This window comes from Mytilus edulis, chromosome 12, assembly GCF_963676685.1.
Source record: "Mytilus edulis chromosome 12, xbMytEdul2.2, whole genome shotgun sequence".
Taxonomy (NCBI): Eukaryota; Metazoa; Mollusca; class Bivalvia; order Mytilida; family Mytilidae; genus Mytilus; species Mytilus edulis.
In genome coordinates, this window is record NC_092355.1 from 43,792,014 (window position 1) to 43,816,200 (window position 24,187).

The window sequence follows — 24,187 nt, forward strand, 5'->3', positions numbered from 1 at the left end:
GATTTGGTAAACATTGCGAACAACAGGTGAAGCGGCACTAATTTGTGGTCCTAATCGGAATATCAGTTGCAGAAATAGTCTTATATAGATATAGGAAGATGTGGTGTGAGTACCAATGAGACAACTCTCCATCCAAATAACAATTTTAAAAAAGTAAACCATTATAGGTCAATGTACGGCCTTCAACACGGAGCCTTGGCTCACACCGAACAACAAGCTATAAAGGGCCCCAAAATTACTAGTGTAAAACCATTCAAACGGAAAAACCAACGGTCTAATCTATATAAAATTAAAAAAACGAGAAACGAGAAACACGTAAACAAACGACAACTACTGTACATCAGATTCCTGACTTCGGACAGGTGCAAACATTTGCAGCGGGATTTAACGTTTTAATGGATCCAAACCTTCTCCCTTTTTCTGAAACAAAAGCATAACATCATAACATAGAAAAACACACGTTAAAATATCAATTGGCAGGCTCAATCAAAAAACGTACACTAATACACTATAAACGAATAAATTTGATCTGCAGTATCTGAATTCAAATGCACAGTTAATATAATATTAGGGACAAACATTTAAGGCCAAAAAGCAAACAAACAAGTCCAAACAAAGCCATGGAAAGTCACTACTGCGAAATATTCAACCCTTCGAAAACATTCACTTTAGAAAAAAAAAACGGTTTTAAAAAAAAATACAGGAAAGAAGAATGAAACTTGTATATTCAAAATAATCAAAGCTGGTATATAGACAAGATATATGAATATAAAATAACAAAAAGCATTATAAACAGTATCAACAGGTCAAATTGATAAGAAAATACGATTTGAGAGTACTTGCAGTTACTGACAGCTAGTTAAAAGCCAAAAACAATTTAAAAAAAAAATCATGCATCAGAGAATAAAATAAACTAGAACACATCCCAGGGATTTAGTATTTTAACGTCATGAACAGTCAGAGAAGACATGACTTGTGCACTCTTTGAGGGGTCCGTAGGTGGTCTGTTGCAAGGCAAAATTTCTGTTCCTATCCAATATACCCTCATTTTCCAGTGGCAGTTCAAATTCCCCCCATCCTCGATGGCCTCTATTACAACAACCTACCTATTTTTTTTTATTGTGAACTTGTTCTCGTCCTGAATATGCATGAAATATTTGCCACTGGACGTTAGGCAACCAACAATCAATCAATCAATCATGACTTGTGCAAAGCCAAAAATAAATGTATCGACAGGTAGTAGGATAGTAAGGAGCGACTTCTTGAGAAATAAAAATTAACGTGTCTGTGTCTCTATACATCCCGCCTCAAAAGAAGATACAATTTAGTTATGTTTTAATTTGCTAATGACAAAATCGATATTAGTGCCAATGTAAACTATATTCAAAGATCTAATTACAATATTGGTACGATAACCTTTACTTATAAGATTGTTAAAAGGTTCGATGAGTTTACACGGATCACAAAGTGATTTCCTCGCTTTAAGTACAATATTACCATAAAATGTAGGATGTGAAATACCATTTTTAATAAGTCTTCTAAAGATATAGCCAAATTTACTAATCAAATCTTTGTATCTATGAAAGAATTTAGTAAAAGTTTTAAGTAATTTCTGGTATCGAAATCCCTGACACAGTAATTTCCCAGTGATGCATTGATTCCGTTCGTTAAAATCTATGACATTCGAACACACACGGGCAAACCGAACGAGTTTGGATATATAAACACCGCATGGTGGAGCCAAATGCACATTGCCGTCTTAAAAAGGGAAATTAACAACAGGAAATGAAAAATCGTCTCATTTGTCGTAATTTTTAGTATGAAATTTCCCGTTTGAAATTGAAATGTCTAAATCTAGAAAAGGACAACTGCTGGTGTTTATATTAGATTTAGTTAAAGTAAGTTCTTCTAGGTAAATTTCTGAAGTATATTAAGAGAACTCTGGATTATTCAACGAAAAAATAGCATCCAGATAAAGGTAGGTATTTTTGAATGTATCAACCAAATATAACAATGATGGGTCTTTACTGAATTTAGTCATTACTGGGATTCATAGCAATATAGAAATAAATCTGCTATTAAAGGGGCACAGTTGGAGCCCATAGGAATACTTACTACCTGATGATACACTTTATCGCCGAAACGTACATAAATGTTATCTAGCAGAAAATTTAGAGCTTCTATCATATCCTCACATTTCCAGTAAGTGTATCTAGCATACTTTCCTTTTTCGTTACAGAAAAAGGCTTTAAACGAGTTACAGCAAATAAAATTACAATGAGACCATTTTATCAAATACAAAAACTTTTTCTTTATAAGTTTGTGTGGAAGTGTAGTGTACAGAGTAGAAAAATCATAACTGTCCACAGAATTGTAAGGACCATTGAAAGCATGCATTTTATCTAAAACCTCTAAAGAATTTTTAACACTCCAAAAATATATAATATTTTCATAAGCTTTATTACAAAAGTTAATAACCAGGTTTTTTTTTATAGTAGTAAAGGAGGTAGTTAGAATCACTGATAGATTAGTAGTAGAACACTTAATCGAAGTGGAGATTGTTATTAAACATAAGCATTCTTACAAACATACCACTATATGCCCAATAACTGTTATTTGACACAATAGAGCTACGGCATTGGTTAATGGTAACTAGCTTTCTAAAACTTGGTTTATTACTTAATATGCACACACACCTGTCTTCCTGTATCAATTGAAAATGTAAGATATAATTATAAAACCATTTCTCAATTGTGTTATAAACTGCTAGTACATTATATGAAATTACAAGTACGTGTATTTCTCACTCTTACCTTTAACGTTATATACTAATATTTGCTATTTGATAAATGACTTGCCGTTTTGAATTTTTCCTTGGTATTGCTTTCGGTTATATTGTTATATAACTTTTTATTAAACTTCATAAATTTGATATGGAAATAGAATTTGTCAGTTTAAATATATTAAGACTATCTTCTTTTTCTCCTCGTGTTCGATGTACATGTACTATACCTGACTGTCAACATCAATTGTTTACTATTTAACTTCATAAAGGATTTTCCACTTTTTTTTTTCTTAAGAAGCCCTGCACCAAGTCAGGAAAATGGACATTGTTATATAATAGTTCGTTTCTGTGTGTGTTACATTTTAATGTTGTGTTTCTGTTGTGTCGTAGTTCTCCTCTTATATTTGATGTGTTTCCCTCAGTTTTAGTTTTTAACCCGAATTTGTTATTTCTCAATCGATTTATGAATTTTGGACAGCAGTATACTATTGTTGCCTTTATTTACGACACTCAATTTGAAATAGTCAACAATTCCTACAGATTTTTTAAAGAACTCGATTAAAGTCCGAGTCAGCCTTTTCCCGCCATATTTTAAATCTCAAATATCTCGAAAAGGAGGTCCATGACCTATCAATATTTTTAGCTAATCTTTATCCTTAATGGATGCTCTACCAGCTTATAGTATCAATTTTGAATTCTTAATTTATTATTTTTCACCTTACCTCACCTAAGTACATCCTTAAAGGAATATGCGTTACATATTTTCGACCTACCGATTAAAATTCCATACGAAAATTTTCAAATAAAAGGTGATGAAGTACAAAATTCTTTTTCTGCGGATTTGCATTTTTCTTTTTCTAAATTGTGATGTACTTTGGGGTGTTTTAAGTGGGGATCATGACTTTCCCATTTTTTTTGTAACGCTCATCTGATGGTTATGGACATTAAATTGTTCCAACCTATTGCTTTAAATATCATCTAAATGGCATACCATACAGTTTTGATCACACAGTTATTGTTTGACAAAAGTTTGCATATAATCAATTTTTCACCTTCTCAGTTGACATGTTTAATAAAAGTTTTATGAATGGGTTGAATAATAGTCATTAACTTAACAATCTGTTTCTTTGTATTTTTCATCTTTAAACAAATATAGCTGTACGAGTATGTTCTACATTCATGTAATAATTCGTTGGCAACAAATCATTTTAATAAATATTTCATAATTTTAGAAAAAAACGTTATGGTTAGCTGTAACAATAAATATATATGTAATTGATGCACATGTTTTGGTCACCGCTGATTAATAAATATTATCAGCATGCATGGTTAAGCGAGATTTCATTTCAAAGAGGGATCTATGTTCTCTTTTTCAGGTTAATGATTAAATCAGTGTAGATTAAATGCATCTTTTCCGAATATGTCACAGTTCGTCATTGCGAAAATTTACATAAGCGACGTCATTTACTTCCCTATCATGTATCATATATCCTTAACTACGAAATCATTAATTGTGCTGTTTCATTTTTAAACTGCATTAGTTACGATTTGTTTTGCTTAATCATTTATGAAAGTGAAATAGTGAAATAACAATTGTCATTTAGCAGCCAGATTCAATTTTAACAAATAAGCTCGGAAAATCGCTGATGAATTATACACTTGCAAGTTAATAATTCGACTTCATTTTATCCGTGTTCGTGAGATCTTTAATGTAGCTCCTTAATTAGAGATGGGTTACGCATGTACTAGTTGTTTTTTGCTGTTGAAAGGAAAACAATGACAACATTGACAATTTGTCAATGTGTGTATCATTGTCATGTTGCATACTAGAAGGTTTTCTTTCTGTATCATATTGTAACATCGGACTCCGACTTCTTTTTAACATGTTGAAGGGCGCCTCATTTATGAACCTCTCCTAAGTCAGTGGCGTCGGGCCTTTATGAGTTTTGTATATGTCCTAGATTTAAGTTTATTTGTATCTTTCGGAGTTTTGTGTTTCGTCCATTTTCGCCGAACTAGTACACATTATTGTTTAGAGGCCTCTTTAAGCTGGCCTCCAGGTGCGGGATTTTCACAGTGTGTTGAAGAATCATTTATTGCCTCTGGTGTTTTCTGCTCTTTGGTCAGATTGTTGTACTTTAACATGTTTTAAAGTGGATAAATAATCATTGGTTGTATAAAAAAAAATCTTGACTGCAGGTGATTCTAGACTTGTAATTATTTTAACAGAATACTGTAAATTTTCATCAACATTAAATTATGTGTATAACTTACTATATGTCCTAATATTTCAACGTCAATATGTTGCATTCTACAGATTTCTAAGCATTTTGATACTGTCGGTACCACTGAAATATGTGGCTCTCCTAATAGTTCAATGCAACCTATTATAATAGAAAATTCAATTAAAGAGATAGAGCCTAGATGGTCGATTGGTCTAGCGCGTGGGTCATAGTGCAAGCCGATTTAGTGCCAGTAATATCTCAGTAGCAATAGTTCGAGTCCCGGCAAAGAAATAACCAAATCGTGTTTTCGCAAATTTACAGATCGAACATTGTTGGGCTGATAATTATATCTTAGATTAGTACCGTTGTGCAAATCTTTAGACTTACATATATATATAAAACGTCTGTATAGTAGTCAACGATTTTCCCCACGAGGGCGCTGGATCGTTACGAGTAACGATACATGTACACAATAAATAAATTATATAAACGCCTAAAAAAGTGTACACAACAACTCCAAATACAAAAAAAGGTAACTATAAATGTAATTATTTATAAATATTTCGGATAACAGATATCCTTCGTCAGTCAGATTCTGATGTGAAATGAATCATCTTTGAGTCTCGTTAGATTAAACTTTTACTAAATCTTGAATTTTATACAATAAAAAAAGTCAAACCGAACATCAGTAAAGACGCTTGCACCATTCTAAAAAAATGTTAACATGACATAGGTTATATGGTTTATTACAACAGAGAGCTCATATATATGCTTTAAATACAAATAATAATGTGCGATGTGAACTAGCACAATTCTAAAACTGTATCGGGAACGACAATTATGATGATATAACATGTATATATATATATATATATATATATATATAAGAAAAAGTAAATTAAGTCCGTATGCTGGTAGCATATAAGAATATATATATATACAACAAATACGGCAACCCGAGTACAGACAAACGCCGTTGAGCGAACATTTAGACATTTGTGCGGGAGGAAAATTCAAATGTTTCCCATTCTTCAAATGTACGGAACCAACAGAAGAATACCGTAAAGAACTAGAAAAAAAAACTCATAAAGTGTTTGACGCAAAGCTTGATGCTTAATAGTTACATGAACAATAACGTTGCGTCATAATACTAATTTGTTAAGAGCAATGACGTTACCTCATAATACTAATGTGTTCCCCATAACGACGTTCATAGATATGGTAGTCCCAAGATGGACGAAAGCGCTAGGTAATGCTGCTTTTTAAACTCTTTTTTGTGTTTTTAGTTTTTAATATATAATTCCTTGTACACCGCTTGAATCAGAAATCAGATTCTTTCATATATAATTACCTTAGCCGTATTTGGCACAACTTTTTGGAATTTTGGGTCCTCAATGCTCTTCAACTTTGTATTTGTTTGGCTTTTTAACTATTTGGATCTGAGCGTCACTGATGAGTCTTATGTGGACGAAACGCGCGTCTGGCGTATAAAATTATAATCCTGGTACTTTTGATAACTATTTAACAAATTACAGATGTAACCCAATCTTTTGCAACATCAAACACATAAGTTCATGCAGCATTTTCGGGACATTCATAAAACTATCAAATGTTGCAACGAAAAGTAATAGGAAGTAGACGTTGGAAAGTATTTGGATAAAGTTAAATCCATAAAGATTAGTACTAACCAATAAGGAATAGTTAAAGAAATTCAGAAGAAATGGACAACTCATATAAGAAAAGTCAAAAGGAAAGTGGCACAAAATTGCACGTGTGACAGAAAAGGCATATGGAACCCTCTCTAAAAAGATATCTCGTCGATGGGGGTAAGATGGTAGGGATTATTTGGAACACCATTAACGATTTATCGTTTATAATTAACTTTCTTCACAATCTTTAACTATATAAATCTCAAAAAAATTCATTCGTAAAAAAACAATTAACCGGGGCTATGTTATACTTCATATGGTTCATATTCAGATCATATATCTTTTTTCTCAAGTCGTGATATGTACGTAAAGTTTACCACTGGAGATAATCATCAGTTAATCAATGGCATCAAATACTCTTATTTTGAATGGTTGTTTTTTTCAAATATCTAATTTAGATCTATTGATCATCTTTTTTCAATAGAAACATTTGGTAATCCATTGGATACTAGCTATGAGGTGTGAGGAATTGTTTTTACAAAAACAACCAGAGATACACACAAAGTCATCACCTATATATAAGTGTCAATGTAGTTTCTTTCTATATCGTCATTCTTCTCATGCTTTTGGTTGATTTAAAAGATTGTCTTGGTGTATTTACTAAATGATTAACCAGCCATTTCAAAACCATTACCGAAAAGGACTAGTACTACAACGCTAGAAATATATATATGCATTAATAGTAATCAGTTGCTTCCTTTTATCCATTTATGACCTATTTGTTTCTTCTTTTATTGTATATCACATTCATTTTGCAATCTGGATCAGTTTCCTTGAACCATTATATTTTATTTACAAATCAATCGATTTAAAATTTCTGGTAGGTCTTGTTGTCTTTAAATTCCATTTTTAATATTCTTATAGTTGTTATTCAAATTAATACTTACAGTTCTGCCTTTTTAAATTCTAAGTTTTACCAATAAAATTTATAAACCCGTTTCTAGACAAAATCAGTTTTGCAGTAACATTTATATGGGACCTTATAATGATAGATTAATCCTTCAAATTGGTAAATTCTTTGAACCCACGTATAGAAATTTGCATTTTTTAAGTGTCAGTAAGATAGTCATCCATGAATTAGAATCCAAACAGGTCACAATGTACTACCCACAAAAAGCGACGAAAAATACGAAGGTACTAACATTTTTCTATACTAATTGTTAAATCTGGTATAAAATAATCTTGTTCGAGTTACTGCACCCTTATTTTGATTACAGACATATTCCTTCCCCTAATGATTCTATTATCTCTTGCATTATCGTTTCGTGGAGCTATTTCAAATTAAATACATCTAAATGGGCTGTTTAACAATGTTCCTGTAATGGTATCGATACATCTAAACTGATGTTTTTTCACTCTAAAGCTCCTCTTGTTCTCAAATTTGGTCTGTTGTTTACTTTGTTTCTGTTTTGTTGTTTGGTTAAAAACTAGTGTCAAGAGCCAAGGTCGAATGAGATATCCACTGTCCTAGCTTACAAAGCCACTTATCTCCCGTCTTCAATTTTTTGTACATAGTCTTTAATTGAGTCATGTGTTTTACCAGCCCACTTTTGCAATTTAATGTAAAAACTTTAAATTTGAGAGAATCTTGTATTAATATTATAATGGGCGAATGGTATTTTTACTGGTTACGTTTAACATGTTTTAGTTTTTGGGTTTTGAAACACACATAAGCACTGTCTAAGCACCAATGACATTTGGAAAATTTGCGATTTCATAAAAGCTTTGCATTGCATAATGAAGAGACGCTTGGTGTGTGGGCCTCGAAATATATCAATTGCAGCTAGTCATCAAACATTGTGTGACGTTACGTTACGTTACGTGTAATGAAAGGACTTGCTCTTGATAAACTACAGAATTCTGCATTAATCAGTCGAATGCTCCCAGTAGCATGAAACGAATTGCAAAAGGCCACAATTATTTGTAATGAGACAAAAATGGCATCGGATCTTTTATTCGGCCTAGAGAGTCTTTTTTGAAACTTTATACACAGTTCTATAATCATTAGTCTAGAAAGTCGACATCTGCGAATAATATCTACATCGACCAGATTGGCTCTGTGCTTTAACACCCTGTTTCGGCGAATACGATGTGCGCGTCGTCTCAATTGAACATACACAGCTGATATATTTCTTGTTTTTATTTCGGCTTAGGACATCGTAACTTCTAGGAATATCCTATATGTAAAACCATCAAAAGACACTTATGAATATATTCTTACTTTAGAACCAAATTTAGGCACTTCTTATCTTAGGAGACTTTCGTTAACCCAATGTGTATCATAGGATAGCCGAGGATATAGACCTTTGAGTTGAATATAAAAATAATCTCTGTTACGTTATAAAATTCAATGCTTGGTTTAAAAAAAACTTACCAATCTTTGATATCCAATGAGAAATTGTGCTATACTCTCCAGTCCAAAATGTTGCTCCTTGTTTAGTACCTGTCACTTGAGTACAGTTTATAACGTTGTTTTTGTTGGATGTTAGCCAACCTCTTAAATTGTTACAAGTACGTTGTGCCTCAAACCATGTTTTTTCTTGTTCGAAATATTTAACATGAGATGCTTGAATAAAAATGAATAAACAATATTTTATAGATAATGTGTTTATTGAATATATATTTTTTTCTAATATGTAACTTGCAACAAATAACTGAATTATTGTTAGTAGATTATTTTATGTCATAAATGTGATTAGTCGTACTTCCGGTTTATTTGCATCTATTGCAAGGATTGTTATACAAATAGTTATGCTGTTGCTTCGATTGCAAAACGAAGAAGATTAATTTACAATTGTATATATTAAGCACTTTTAGCATAACACAATAAAAAGGTTAAACACGAGTGTTCCATTGACAACACACAAATTAGACAAAAACAACAATTCAAAAGTAAAGACTTACAAACACAGATGTACAGCAAAGAGGTCAAAATCAAATATAATTATTTAGTGTAGGAAAATTTGATATAATCTATATTGACAAAGGACAACAGTTCTAGTAGTTTATTTAAAAGAGGTGGCAAATACAGGGGAAAGTAAAGGCATGTCTAGCCGCTTCGAATACAGCATTTCAAGAATGATTACATTCTAAAAAAAGTTAAGAAAAAAAATATATATGATAATTTTACAATTAAAATATCAGAGTGTCAAATAAAAATTGGTTTTGTTGATACTAACTAGCATGACTATGGTTTTATTTTTAATGATTCTGTAATTTTCCCAAAACTATATACCATTTGACAATCATAACACTTTTATTTACTTACCGGTTTTTACGAAGACACCGATGAGACACACATTAATAGACAAAACAAATATAAATTTCCCCATAGTTGTAGAAATTCTATCCACCTAATAGAGCGACTGTAAACAAACTGTTATCAAATGTTTTACCACGATATCTACAGGTATCAAGGGATCAATTCAGAGATAAATATTATGTAATGATATCGTGTCTTTTAAATTTCTTATATCCTTTTTTCAAAGAGATCAAGAAATTAAAAGGAAGAGGGTATTATAAGGGACAACAACACGTCGATTTACTTCTTTATCTTCTTTACATTTGAGGCAAAATAACTCTGCCAAAAAACAAACATTTTGAAATGACTTCTTGATATGTTTGTGTTTACGAAGACGTTGAACTCTTAGTAAAAATCGATAACGAAATCTATTTTGTAAATCAGTTCAACAAATCATTTACTATCATCTATCAATGTTTGTAGTTTATCATATGAACAAGGAAGTCTTGCTTATCTACAATAAAATGTTAAAATTTGTAAATATTGTAGAAGATATAACTTGAACTAATGTGTACGAAAAAGAGACCAACCTTTAGGAAATCTTGGTCCTCACCGCTCTTGAACTTCGTACTTTATTTGGCCTTTTTAACTTTGTTTTATTCGAGCGTCACAGATGAGTCTTTTGTAGACGAAACGTGTCTATCGCAAATACATAATTTCAATCCTGGTATCTATGATGAGTTCATTTGCATAAAAAAAACAAAGCAAGATAGTATTATAACGGGGGAAATAGTCTAGTAAAAACATTTCCTATTATTTGTTCCAATATATTTTTGTTGGTGAAGAGTCAAACGAGAATCGGATGACTCTGAGGTATGCCTATAACGTGAAATATTCAAATGGTATAAATTTTAATGCACCAGGACGCATTTCGACATACGGTGATGCGAGACGTCAAAATATTTGAATTCCAAAATTTAAGTCAAATGTGTGAATCAAATCACAAAGACCTAAAGTAAGTCAAATCTGGATAAGAAATCAGATCATTGCACGATGTAGATATATTCCTTAAATTTTAAATAATTTCAAATTAGTATGGATCCTTAACCAAAATGTGTACTAGTTAAATGACAATAGACACTAAACTCCAAAACATATAAATGAACTATAATTAAAAATCATTCAAGGCTAAAAGCCAGATCTTCTGACTTGGGCCAGGGGCAAAAATTCGGTGGTGTTAAACATGTTTTGTGAGTTCTCAATCCGCCACCTATTCCTCTAGCCAATGTAGAATAAACAAAAAATAGTATACACACTCTTTATTTACGAAAGAACAAATCAGTTTTAATTTAAAAGCAACCCATCTAGTAGCCTTGCTTTTAGTATATATGAAAATTATCCACGTCAAACACTGTCTTTACAATATATATCAGCTTCTGAGAACTAATGCATTAAAAAAAAGCAATTGGATGCCATATGTGAGTTAAGACAACTATTCATATCTAAAGTCTGTTTTATAAAACACCATGTAGTATCAAATGCCAATTGACTGATTATCAATAATGTTTCCTTTCTATTGTTACTGAAATATATCAACTTTGAACACTATGAACGATTTAAAAAGCTTGCATAAACCCTTAATTCTTTTTCATTAGTCATATATTCTGTATAAACCTACACAGTCTAATAAGTCAACTCTTTAATGAGGATTCAAATATTGCAATAAATTTTATAACTTTTCAGAAGTGTTAAGAATGAAGTATCGGTAATTCATATTAATATGTGTTTTTTGTCAGATATATTTCTTTTTATTTGGATTTGATTTATTGACATGTACAATAGAGACAAACATTACACTTACCCCGGCATATTATATTTCTCGCATTTTGACTGGATAACGCACATCGTTAAAAAAAACCATAACCCGGGTGTTGTTAACCCGTATTCGCAGGCGTTACTACTAATTACCACTGGAAACTTTATTCGCGTGTTCCTTTATGTTCTATATTTGTTCAAATCATATTGTTCTATAAAGTATAATGCTTACATAGTTTCCTCATATTAAAATGTATCAATAAAGGTTTCATCTAGAATTACATTAAAAAAACATAACATTTTTGTTTCTTTTCTTCATATTTGTTTAAAATTAAATACGTTTATCAGTTTGTCTTTTTCATTTTAGCCATGGCGTTTTCAGTTTATTTTCGATTTATGAGTTTGACTGTCCCTTTGGTATCATTCGTCCCTCTTTTAAGTGTTTGATATTTGTATAATGTTCGTAGCTGTGTATACTTCCTTAAACATTTTGGTACACTGCAATACAATTTGATGTGAATGATGTAAATTGTAATAAAATAATGTTAGAGGAAATATGATTAAATTAAAAATAATAACCCAATCTTGAATTAAAACATTTAAACAAACAAAAGTAGTTTGAAATCTTGAGATCTCATGAAACATGTTTAACTCCGCCGCAATTTTGCGTCTGTCCAAAGTCAGGAGCCTCTGGTCTTTGTTAGTCTTGTATGATTTTTAATTTTCGTTTCTTGTATATAATTCGGAGTTTGATATGACGTCCATTATCAGTTAACTAGTATACATATTTGTTAAGGGCTCAGACGAAGGATTCCTCCGGGTGTGGGAATTTCTCGCTACATTGAAGACCCATTGGTGGCCTTCAGTGGTTGTCTCCTCTATGGTCGGGTTGTTATCGCTTTGACCCATTCCCCATTTCCATTCTCAATTGTTAGAATATTCAATAATTGAGGTTCGCATTTTGCCAATCCAAATTATAACTTATACTATCTCAACATGCTCAATTTGCTGATGAATTAAGATAAAGACCGAAAATGTCGTAAATATGTGTTAGTAATGGACCCAAAAAGAATTGAAAAACATAAATACTTTAAAAGTGCGATGAAGTAGTGGATATATCTTCCATTTCAAAGGACATTTATAAAGCTCAGCTCTATTGAAAGTATTTTATTTTCGAACTATTTTAATGAATATTTAGATATGGTTACTTTTTCCAAATAATGCAACATGATGACCTTGGTAATAACTGAAACCAACACTGTAAGAAGAATCATGCCTAAACATTAATGGCTTTTAATAAAATTGAATAGCTTTAATTAATCTTGAATATCTTAAATTAGTATTGAACTGCTTTAATTGATCTTTAAGTGATGTGGATCTGCAACGATTGTAGTCAAAAATAAACATGTTAAATATTACATCATTTCATTAGAATGATGTTCTCAATTAATCATTTCTTTTAAGTAAGATAAGTCCTCAATAAATAATGATCTCTGAACCATATGCACATGAATTACTGTAAATTCGGAAATTATTTCGTGCTTTTATTTTTTGCAATTTTGTCATTTTATACTTCAATGCGATTTTAATTTTTACGATTTGGAGAAAAATCCCGTTTAATTTAATATAAAATATTTCAAAATGCGAGTTTAAATTATTGCGTTTACAACTCTGTCGCTTTTTTAGCAATAATAAAAACCTCACAATAGTTTCTGAATTTACAGTAGTTTGTTTGAATGTTGCTTTATTTGGGAATGTGACCAGATCTAACATATTTCATAAGTCTGACCGCTTCAACATGCATGAAATTGAAATCCTTTCTCAAAATTTCTTCATTCAATTCCTGTAGAACAGCACTGTCGACTAGTTGGTCTGCGAATTCCTTACAATATTTTGACAGGTGAAGTTTTTTAAGAATACCAAGTGTCTCCTGGACAGATTTCCCATCGACAACAGACTTGGATGATCCAGCTGACGAGCTACTTGTGGATGAGCAATAATCACTGTCAGACGCACATGTTTCTCTGATATACATATAATTGTCAGATGATTCTAAATTCACACTTTCGTCTGCATGCATCACACGATAGTTCTGATCCTCTACAACTACACTTAATGAATCATACGGCCGCGCTGGTAATGGGGGTCTTTTTTCTGCGGAATATATTGGAGGTCTAGATGGTAACCACTCAGGATCTGGTTCGGGTAAGACTTCATAAATGTCGTCTTGTTCATCCCTTACACTTTTACATTTTTGTCTAGGAATTAGCTTTGGTGGTACATCATTGTAGTCATTGCCATGAATGTAATCACTTGGAAGTAAATCTGGAGGTACAGCATTTCCTGTTCCCGTAGTTTTCGCACCTCTTTCAAATTTGGTAAGTTCTGCAAAAAAAATGTGTTTTTTTTTCTTCTTTTTAAATGTAATCTTTAACACACAATTCACTTGTTGTATCATGAATTCATATATACTTGACAGTTTGAACATTTATGGTGTATTACCAATTTTCAAGGGCAACTAATACATGTAGAAAGTTGAAGAATTGAAAAATCTCCTTTAGTACTTTCGTGATAGTATTTTTTTTTTTTGTGTCGTTCTGAAAATATCAGTCATTTCGAACTTCAAGCAGACATTATTTCAGAATATAGCGAAGAAATTATATATAATAGCTTGTATGTTTTTATTCTTTTATGTGAATGTATATACATGTATTTTTTAAAATGCCGCCGTACATGCTCGTGCCTCTCTATTTCAGAATCCGTGTCATTGGTGTCATTTGTTACATATCTTTCTTGTTTTGAGTCTTGAAGTTCTTGTGAAGCCAAGAATTGTTGGCTGGTCTTTGATAGTCCTGCATAATGTATTCAATAATTTAGAGCTTACAAACTATAGCGATACCTATCCATTGTTGGTAAACCGAATTTTGACATCCATATATCTGTTTGTTGGGTTGGGTTGATACCTCATTGTTCTAAATCTTGCAACCCTTTTTTTTATTAATTTTGCATGATACCAAATAAATTTATTAATTAAACATTTTATGATATCGAAATCCATAACTGTAGATAAATATCGTTCCTACTAAGTATATTAAACCAATCTAATACATGTTTACCTGGACTACCTTCGTTATCCTGAAATTTGATATTCTTCTGTACAAAAAGCTCCATTGATCTCAGCTTAGCCTGGAACATTTCCTGAGATTTATGTGTATATCCAGTAATAATAGATACCGATATATCTGGACATAGAGCCACCAGTGCTGATACCGGTGATATTACACCTGTAATGGAAAAAGATCTAATATAAGTAATTTAAATACCTGCAATGGAAAACGTGCTGATATATGTGATTTTACACCTGCAAAGGAAAAAAGTACTGATATAACTGACACTACAAATGAAATGAAAAATGTGTAAGTTTAATAAGTTTTTTTTTAAATTAGTGTTATTTTCACATGTGTGATGAATAAAGGCAACAGCAGTATACCGCTGTTCGAAATTCATAAATGGATTGAGAAAAACACGAATCCGGGTTACAAACTAAAACTGAGGGAAACGCATCAAATATAAGAGGAGAACTACGAAACAACGGAAACACAACATTACACGGTAACACACACACAGAAACGAACTATAATATAACAATGGTCATTTTCCTGACTTGGTACAGGACATTTTAAGAAAACAAATGGTGGGTTGAACCTGTTATTGTGGAATGCCAAACCGCCCGCTTTAATCAAATCAAATATTTTATTGTCGTAGAAACTTTACAGTTTGTGACCAACATATATTAACGCAATAAACATATATACATACATATCAAACATACACAATAAAAACAACATCAAAATTTATAACAACAAACAAGCTGTTAAGAGTCCCCTGACATCAGTTTTAATGAATTTTTCAAGAAGGATCCTAACTTGTGTGTTTGTAAAGGAGTTGATGGATTTAATAGCAATGTTAGATATAACATTAAAATGACAACATTACATTTTTATATTTATTTACTTTACTGAGCTGGTTGAAGATACGCGCAAAGATATCAATTGTAATTTTGATGGCATATGTGACTAAGTGATTTTTTAATTTTGTCGAGTCTGCGACGAAAGTCGTAAAAAAGTGAAATGGCGAAACTATATTCCGTCGGTTTCAGTGTCGGTGTCAGCATATGAGTTCATTCTGTTGAAAAATGTAAGCCATTAACAAGTTTGTCAAACCTTCATGGAGTTTCATGAAACTTTTACATTGTCCCGTATCTTACGGCTAAATGGGATATTTGTAGTTCATAGTATTGCTACGATACAGTCAAACAGTAATAACTTGAAAAAATTATCAATTTCAAGTTGTTTTACGAACATTGGACTGATGTTTCTTTATTATCAACAAAAACGTAACAATCCCGCAAAAATAAACAGGTCATAAAAATAGGACTCTATTTTTAGGTTGGATTATTTATTATACCCCCGCTTTGAAAAAAGGGGGGTATACTATTTAACCTCTGTCTGTCCTTCCGTCAGTCCGTCAGTCCATCAGTCCATCAGTCCGTCAGTCCGTCAGTCTGTCAGTCAGTCCGTCCGTCCCATGAATATTTTTCGTTACATTTTTCTCAGGAACTACACTACCAGGATTTCTGAAATTTGGTTTCAGGCTTGATATAAGTCAGCTATACTGTGTGATGCGTTTTCAGATTCATCACTCGACAACTTCCTGTTTACCAGACACTTGTATCATGTTTACACCTGATAGCCAAGTTGAAAATTTTTCGTCACATTTTTCTCAGGAACTGCACTACCAGGATTTCTGATATTTGGTTTCAGACTTGATATAAGCTAGCTATACCGTGTGATGCGTTTTCAGATTCATCAATCAACAACTTCCTGTTTACCGAACACTACTATCATTTTACACATGATGGCCAAGTTGAAAATTTTTGTCGCATTTTTCTCAGGAACTACAATGCCAGGATTTCTGAAATTTGGTTTCAGGGTTTATATAAGTCAGCTATACTGTGTGATGCCTTTTCAGATTCATCACTCGGCAACTTCCTGTTTACCGAACACTTACATATTTTTACCCTATTAACATTATCCACTTGCGGCGGGGGTATCATCAGTGAGCAGTAGCTAACAGTTACACCTGTTGAATTTATTTACTTGTCGATCAATATAAGTAAAAAAATAGATGTGGTATGACAGACAATAAGACAATACTTTGCAAGAGACCAACTGACACAGAAATTAGCAAATATAGGTCCCCGTACGGCCTACTACAATGAGCAAAGCCGATATCGCATGTATACTTTTAACAATGTTAAATGAATATTATTTATGAAATCATCCCTTCTTAAATTTTACGGACGCCAGCACGAGTTGGTTGACCGTTATGGGATAACCGTTTCACAGATAATATCGGATATGTTTTTTACGGCGTTACTACAAACCCCTTCCATTTCATTATATGACTTACCGAATTAGACTTTTTACCGGATTTGTAACAACATCAGCAGCACGCCGGGTGCCACATGTGGAGCAGAATCTGCTTACCCTTCCGAAACATCTGAGATTACCCCAGTTCTTGGTGGGGTTCGTGTTGCTTATTCTTTAGTTTTATAAGTCGTGTCATGTGTACTATTGTTTGTCTGTTTGTCTTTTTCATTTTTAGCCATGGCGTTGAAAGTTTATTTTTATTTATGAGTTTGACTGTCCCTCTATTATCTTTCGTCCCTCTTTTATGGTTTCTGAAACTTAACACAATGGAATAATAGGACTGTTACTAAATAAAAATTAAAAATCAATTACGAGAACGTTAAAGTTTCAAGAAATATATGAGCTAACATGCCTCCCCAAAAATATGATTACAGTTAGTAAAGAGATTAGTACGAAAATACTGCCTACCTTCTATTTTTATATATACCAAGTCGACGAAAAGCCAAAAAATATATTACAAAGAGCCATAAAAAGCAATATAATTAAAGTAAAATACACAGGTCGTGCACAAATATTAAGATTGTTGCTATCATTGCATATCTTATGTGTGCCAATAACAGTTATGACCAAATAATAACTTCGAATGAATGGTTGTTGCTGCTATAAATTCCCCTTTTCGTATGCGTTTTTGTACATTGCAAAAATGCATGATTCAATAATGGTTTCTGCTACTTGTTGCATTCGCAAGTCAGAACTATCTTTGTGAACGGTGTTTCGATTTTTCAACCAATAAATTTAATCTTAGCTTTAAAGTAAGCAATGTTTAAGAAGTTAATAATTACCATCTTCTAAGCAGTTCCCTTGTATGTTATCTTCTACGTAAGTCTTCATGATTAGTATATTGACTCCTTTAATACTTTCCAGAGTAGATCTTAGTTCTATGTTGTAGCTTGCGTATCTTACTTGGACTGGCAAATTATTTTCTGCTAATATTTCTTCCATAAGTTGGGGGTTTCCCACTAAGAAGACATATTTAATTTATTAAATTTTGTTTAAAGGAATAGCCCATGTATTTCATTTTTTCCAAACTATCAGAAAAGTCTTAAGTGTTCACCTTAGTTTTACGTGTTTTATAAAATGATGACATTCAGCTGGATTGTTTTAGAAACCAAATATGGATGTTTTGTGCTTTTTATGTTTAAACTGTACTTTCACTAAAAGAATGTGAAGTTGAAAAATCTTAAGATTATTCCAAATAGTTTCCACTAATATACATACTGTCTTCAATCAGTAACTCAGCTATTGTTGTTTGTGATATTGGTGTTGATAGAACATATTTTATTATTCTGTAATTCTCTCGCGATTCAGGGTTATCTCGAGTGGCTATATCAGAACAGTTATGTATTGCTCAATCGGCGTGATGACATATTAACATTTACTTTTATTGTATTGTTTAGTTTTATTGCCATCTCATTGAATTCTTTGAATTCTGCGATTACTGATTTTACTTTAATGCATTTGTTTATGGTGTCAGAGAAGATACTGCATTCTGGTAATTCTTGCAGTATTCATTGGTGATGTAATGCAGTTACACGCTCCACCACCATTGAATAATTTTCTTTTTACAGACAATGGAAAACTACCTTTCTTCGAACTTTTCACAACAGAGAACTTATATTTTCCATCAACAGGTATACTGAGGAACTCGTCTCTTTGATTTCCATCATCCGTTGATAGTCTGGCTAGAGCTCTAAGCTGCTGGCATGTTCGATGGAGACGAATTATCTAAAGAAAAAAATCATTTAAATTGTATCAATTTAAAGGATCTATTCCAATGATCAAAGGATTCCACCTTGTTATAACATTGTGTGTAGTTTATTTTATTTTATTTTGTTTCGTTTTTTGTATGTGTTTGGGTAAATGTCTTTGTAATACGTTTTCGTTGGTTTTATTTTGAATTACATTTACTTTATTAACTTCTGTTTCCAAGTTCTACTTATTGTTTAAATGTTTTAATCGACATATTTCTCTTCCTACTGTCATGAACATTTGGATATTGTTCTATTAAAATTTGCTGTTACAAAGTTTTTTAGATTATCAAACTTAGGGAATATCTCCCTAATGCACAGCTCTGATTCCTTCCCTTCTCTTGCTAAACTTCTTTTTTTTTTCTAAGGTTTCGGTTTTCAAAAGTTTAGCCCTGAGCATCACTGGAGAAGCATTTTTTGTCGACATGTGCATTGTTGCAGTAAAAGGGGTACTTTTAATTTTGTAACTACAAATTAGTGTAAAGAGTTCATAAAAACTTGTATTCATTGTACAATTTACTGTCTATCGAAACTGATATAACTTAAACAAAATGTCGACAGATAGAATCACTTTTATATAAATATCAATGGAAAATTTTAGTTAGGTTTACAATCGTTAAACCCGTTTCATCTATAAAAAAAAAGAAGATGAAAACAACACGTTATACACATTGCATGCATTCAAACTTGGTTTTTTTTCTCTCCATTATTTACTTTCATCAGGAGCACTCAAAGCCAAATATTTAAAAGCCAGTTATAAGATTCAATGGTACTTGTGGTACATCAGAAGGCATAGTCTGTTATATCATATTTGTTGAAGCTTGAAGACAAATCTATTTAATTAAGTGATGCTGTTAATCGTTTTCATCTAATGTTTCTTGTAACAGTTATCATTTTGATGCCATGTGGTGTAAATATAAATGAGATGTTGGGTATGCGTCAAAGAGACGGCAATCCAACGACAAAATAACCAAAATTTCTCAGAATCTTACAGTATTGTTATATAGATCTAACTGTTTGTAAAAGGGAAGAGATGAAATTCCAAGGACAATAAATATTGAAGGCAAATAAAACGCAACATTATGTAGCGTATGATTAATTAGAAACAATATTTACAAGCACCAAAGCACTAAAGTAAAACATCATGTATGGTTTATAAATCTTAAACAACAAGCGTAAATTTCCATTAAGTTAATAGAGATTTAAAGCTTATTAGTATGCAACTAAACCTCTTACGGGAGGAATTGTACTTGATTTTCATATGATGAAGACATAATCTTTCTATCAGTTGAATTGGGGTCTGGAGCTGCTAGCAGTCCTTTATTAAAGAGGGTACAGATAATAGAGGGACAGTCAAACTCATATATCGCAAATCAACTGACGGATGTTAATGTGTGTATCATTGTCATTTTGCTTAGTTGTTTTGTTCTTTTTATGTTATCTATTCTGACATTGGACCGGATTTCTTTTCAACAGAGTGTTACTGTGTGTATTGCTATGTTTTTCTTTATTCTATATTGGCTAGAGGTATAGGGCGTGAGTTAGATTGGACTACCTATTTCAATTTGTCTTTAAATATAGAATGAAGTTTTTACAGCCCGATAATTATATTAACTTACGGAAAACGTTCGACAATATATGAAAACTAAATAAATCAAAACAACTTTTTTGATTATATGCGAAATACAACATTAAAATGTTTACTTACTAATACTTATGGTCAAACATTAAGATACGGTATATGCCCTTTATATAGTCTAAGTTTTACCTGATCTTTAGCATAATCGTCATACTTTGTCTCCCCATTGAATCCCTTTGTCAAGATCACTAGAAGTGGTAGGTTGCCCTTGTACCTTCTGTGGAATTCGGGTAATGATAATTGTTTTTCTTTAGAATACTCATACGCACAAGGCTTTGACGCAGTAGCTTAAAAAAATGAAAAATCCATATGAAGCAATCGGAAATTAAGACTGAAAAAAGATATTTGTTCTGAAATATTTTTTATCAACAGATTCTGACAAATTTCGCGCATCTATGATATTATAAGTCGAAAGTCATACAAAATCAATGCTCGAAGTTCAAAATTTGATTTAAAACATGTAAAACACAGGTTGATCTTTAACGTTAAAGATGAGTTAATAACAGACCAAATACCATTGTTGCTAATCTGAAAGCCCGTAGCATGTCCTGGCCATTCCAAATAGTTTTGGGATATTCATCATGGGAATATTTTATTACGTACGTTAACGTTGTTAATCTATTTGCAAAAAAAAAAAATTCTTCTCCCTTTATTTATCAAATAAGCAATTGGCACTTCCTTCATCTAATGTTATCATGTAAACGGTTAAATAGAAGTTAACTTGTAAACAGGCGCTTATATCCCAAACGTCCGTTCCAGTCAATACTTGGATATAATACAATAAAACAGCCTGTCCTCAAGATCTAAAAGACAGTATGACTGTTACAGCTTATTCTCCGATTGGGACAGTCTGTCACTACTAGACAGTGCAGCCTGGTACAACTTGTCCTTCGAGTGTAACAGTCTGTTACTACCAGACATTGCGGACTGGTACAACTTTTACTCAGAGTGGGACACCCTGTCACTGCCAGACAGTGCGGTATGGTACAGCCTGTCCTCCCAGTGGGACAGTCTGCTATGTCAATCCTGATCAACTTGTACGTTCACTTTGTAGCCAGTACAAAGTGTCCTCTCTATATTAAAGCGCTTCTAGCACTTAATATATCCGACGTACGCTCTGTTGCTTGATGACAGCTCATCGACAGCCAACTGACAGCCTTGAATGCCGTTTTTCGTTCTCTCATATACCCGTGGTCGATTTCATTATTCCCTTGATAGGGGTTTTCTCTAAATGTTCCCGATACCGAACACAAGAAATCCCTCTCGAAAACCCCCATACCCTTGGACTCAACCACCGCCTTTCCCGCCAAACGTCTAAATCAAATCAACGCTTCTTCCTGCGTGAATTATGTATTGCTACAACAAGATTCTTCTTGTTTGAAACCATAAAGACCAATAATCATTTCAGTAGCTAGGTCAATAAAAGAATGTGTTGTATTTTTGCAAAACTAAACAACAAATTTAATAACCCATATATTACATTCAAACACAAAAAACTAAAAGTTTTACAAAATGTTTAAAAAAATTTAAAAGTTCTGAAATAATTCTTATTAAATTAGAACTTAAATTTGAAACTGGATATTTTATATAAGAAAACAATTATTTTCATGAAGTGTGAATGAGGACGTATAATGCTTTAACACTGACCTGGTGGATAATTTACCAGCATAATTGCAAACGATATCACAAAGAAAAGTGTGTCTTATCTATGTATAAAAAGTTTAGATTACTAAAACAAAGCTTGGTTATAAACATGGTGTCCACAAATGTGCATAATGTAATTGTATTCTGCCTACAAAGAATTATTGGAGAAAGCAATAATTTTTTTTTCTTCTGAAAGACTTATTCTTAATGGTAATCTTTGATAATGTATCAACTGTATATTGCCAAGCTTTGTATTATTAATCCAAACTTTGACGCTTAGTACAGCGTGTTAGTGAATTGCTCTTCTTAATTGTTATTCAATTATATATGACTTAAATTTCGAAATAAACACACTACCTGGACATGGCATGAACACTTGTATAAATGAACCTTGTTTTCTGGCTAGCCGAACCTCCCGGTTATATAGCAATGTTAAAAACACATACATTGGCTTCTCGTGCGTCTTTAAAGTTTTCTTATTTTTTAATTACATATTTGAATTTGTTTTATAAAATTAATTTATATTAACCATAGAATGTAATTCATGATGATTTCTAGAAGTTCTTATTTACAAATATAGCAATCTACGAAATTAAAACGCATATATAATATAAGATAAAAACATGATAAAACGTCGATTTATAACAGCTATGTTTTTGATATATAAATTAAAACTAAACGTACCAAGATCAATTCCAGGTTCAACAATGGCATCTGTTTCGTGTTTTTCAGTTAAATGCTTTCCATTAACTATCGTTACAATTGTTTCAATAAATTGATTCATTCCTTCTTGAAAATTTTCCTCAGAGGTCATTGTTTCTTTTTTCAACCGAAAATAAACAGCCAATGCGTGGTGATCCAGGTGTTGTTCTTCTTCGCACATATCATTTTCAGAATCACTGTCTGTTGCAATGTCACATAATTCATCTGAAAACAGAGCCCGTGCTAGTATTGATTTTTGTCTCATCCTAAGTATCAATCTGCCGACAATTTAATTTGAAAAAAAAAATCATTTGAAGATAACCATGATGACGTTGATAGTGTTAGGCTTTTCAAAAAATTTTCAAAGATTTAAATTCTCTTCATATTTGTACTTGTTTGGCTTCATAACTTTTTTGATCTGAGCGTCACTGACGAGTCTTATGAAGACGAAACGCGCGTCTGGCGTATTAAATTATAATCCTGGTACCTTTGATAACTTATTAAATAGAGATGTTTTCAAACGTAGATACATGTACTCAAATAACAACATAATCTAATAGTGAATTGTAGTTTACTGATGTTAATATCTCGTAAGTTGATTGGAAAGATAACAATCAGGGTAACAAAAGAAGACATAGGGGAATAAACACGTAACGTGTCAACCGGGTGCGGGAATTTCTCGCTACATTGAAGACCTGTTGGTGACCCTCTGCTGTTGTTTTTTATTTGGTCGGGTTGTTGTCTCTTTGACACATTCCCCATTTCCATTCTCAATTTTATTGTTTCTGTTAGATAAGGATACAAAGAGACAAATGACAAGATTATTAATAGCTTATTTTATTTTTGCAACATTGATTGGTCGTAATTCTTACCATTTGGTTGTGTTATTATAACGTGGATGCTTTCATCGGGACCAAAGTCTATAAGCTCTGCAATTCGATCCATAAACGTGCCTATCTCTATTAAAAAGGACGAATCATTTTCCAACAATGACTTTTTGACTTCGACGTATAAAAGTAAACTTCCCTCTGTTGCTCTATCAAAAACAAATTTAAGTTGACCCTTGTTTATTTCGTCTTTGAAATCGTTCAGTAGTTTTGCTTTCTCTACAGCAACTTGATCTAGAATCTCGGGAAAGATTAAAACAAATGGACTAGTATCGCCATCATCTAGGATAACAAATATAT

General features: G+C 32.2%; 1 protein-coding gene across 1 annotated transcript; it reads right to left on the minus strand.

The window, feature by feature from the left end:
- Positions 1 to 12,988: 12,988 nt before the first annotated feature.
- LOC139497641 (uncharacterized) lies at positions 12,989 to 23,326 on the minus strand. The gene is made up of 6 exons (XM_071285871.1): positions 22,983 to 23,326; positions 20,784 to 20,941; positions 18,851 to 18,992; positions 18,050 to 18,226; positions 14,892 to 15,059; positions 12,989 to 14,160 (listed from the first exon to the last, which is right to left on the minus strand). Exons 1-6 carry the CDS (start codon positions 23,263 to 23,265, stop codon positions 13,520 to 13,522), a joined length of 1,569 nt encoding a protein of 522 aa, XP_071141972.1. The 5' UTR covers positions 23,266 to 23,326; the 3' UTR covers positions 12,989 to 13,519.
- Positions 23,327 to 24,187: the final 861 nt, after the last annotated feature.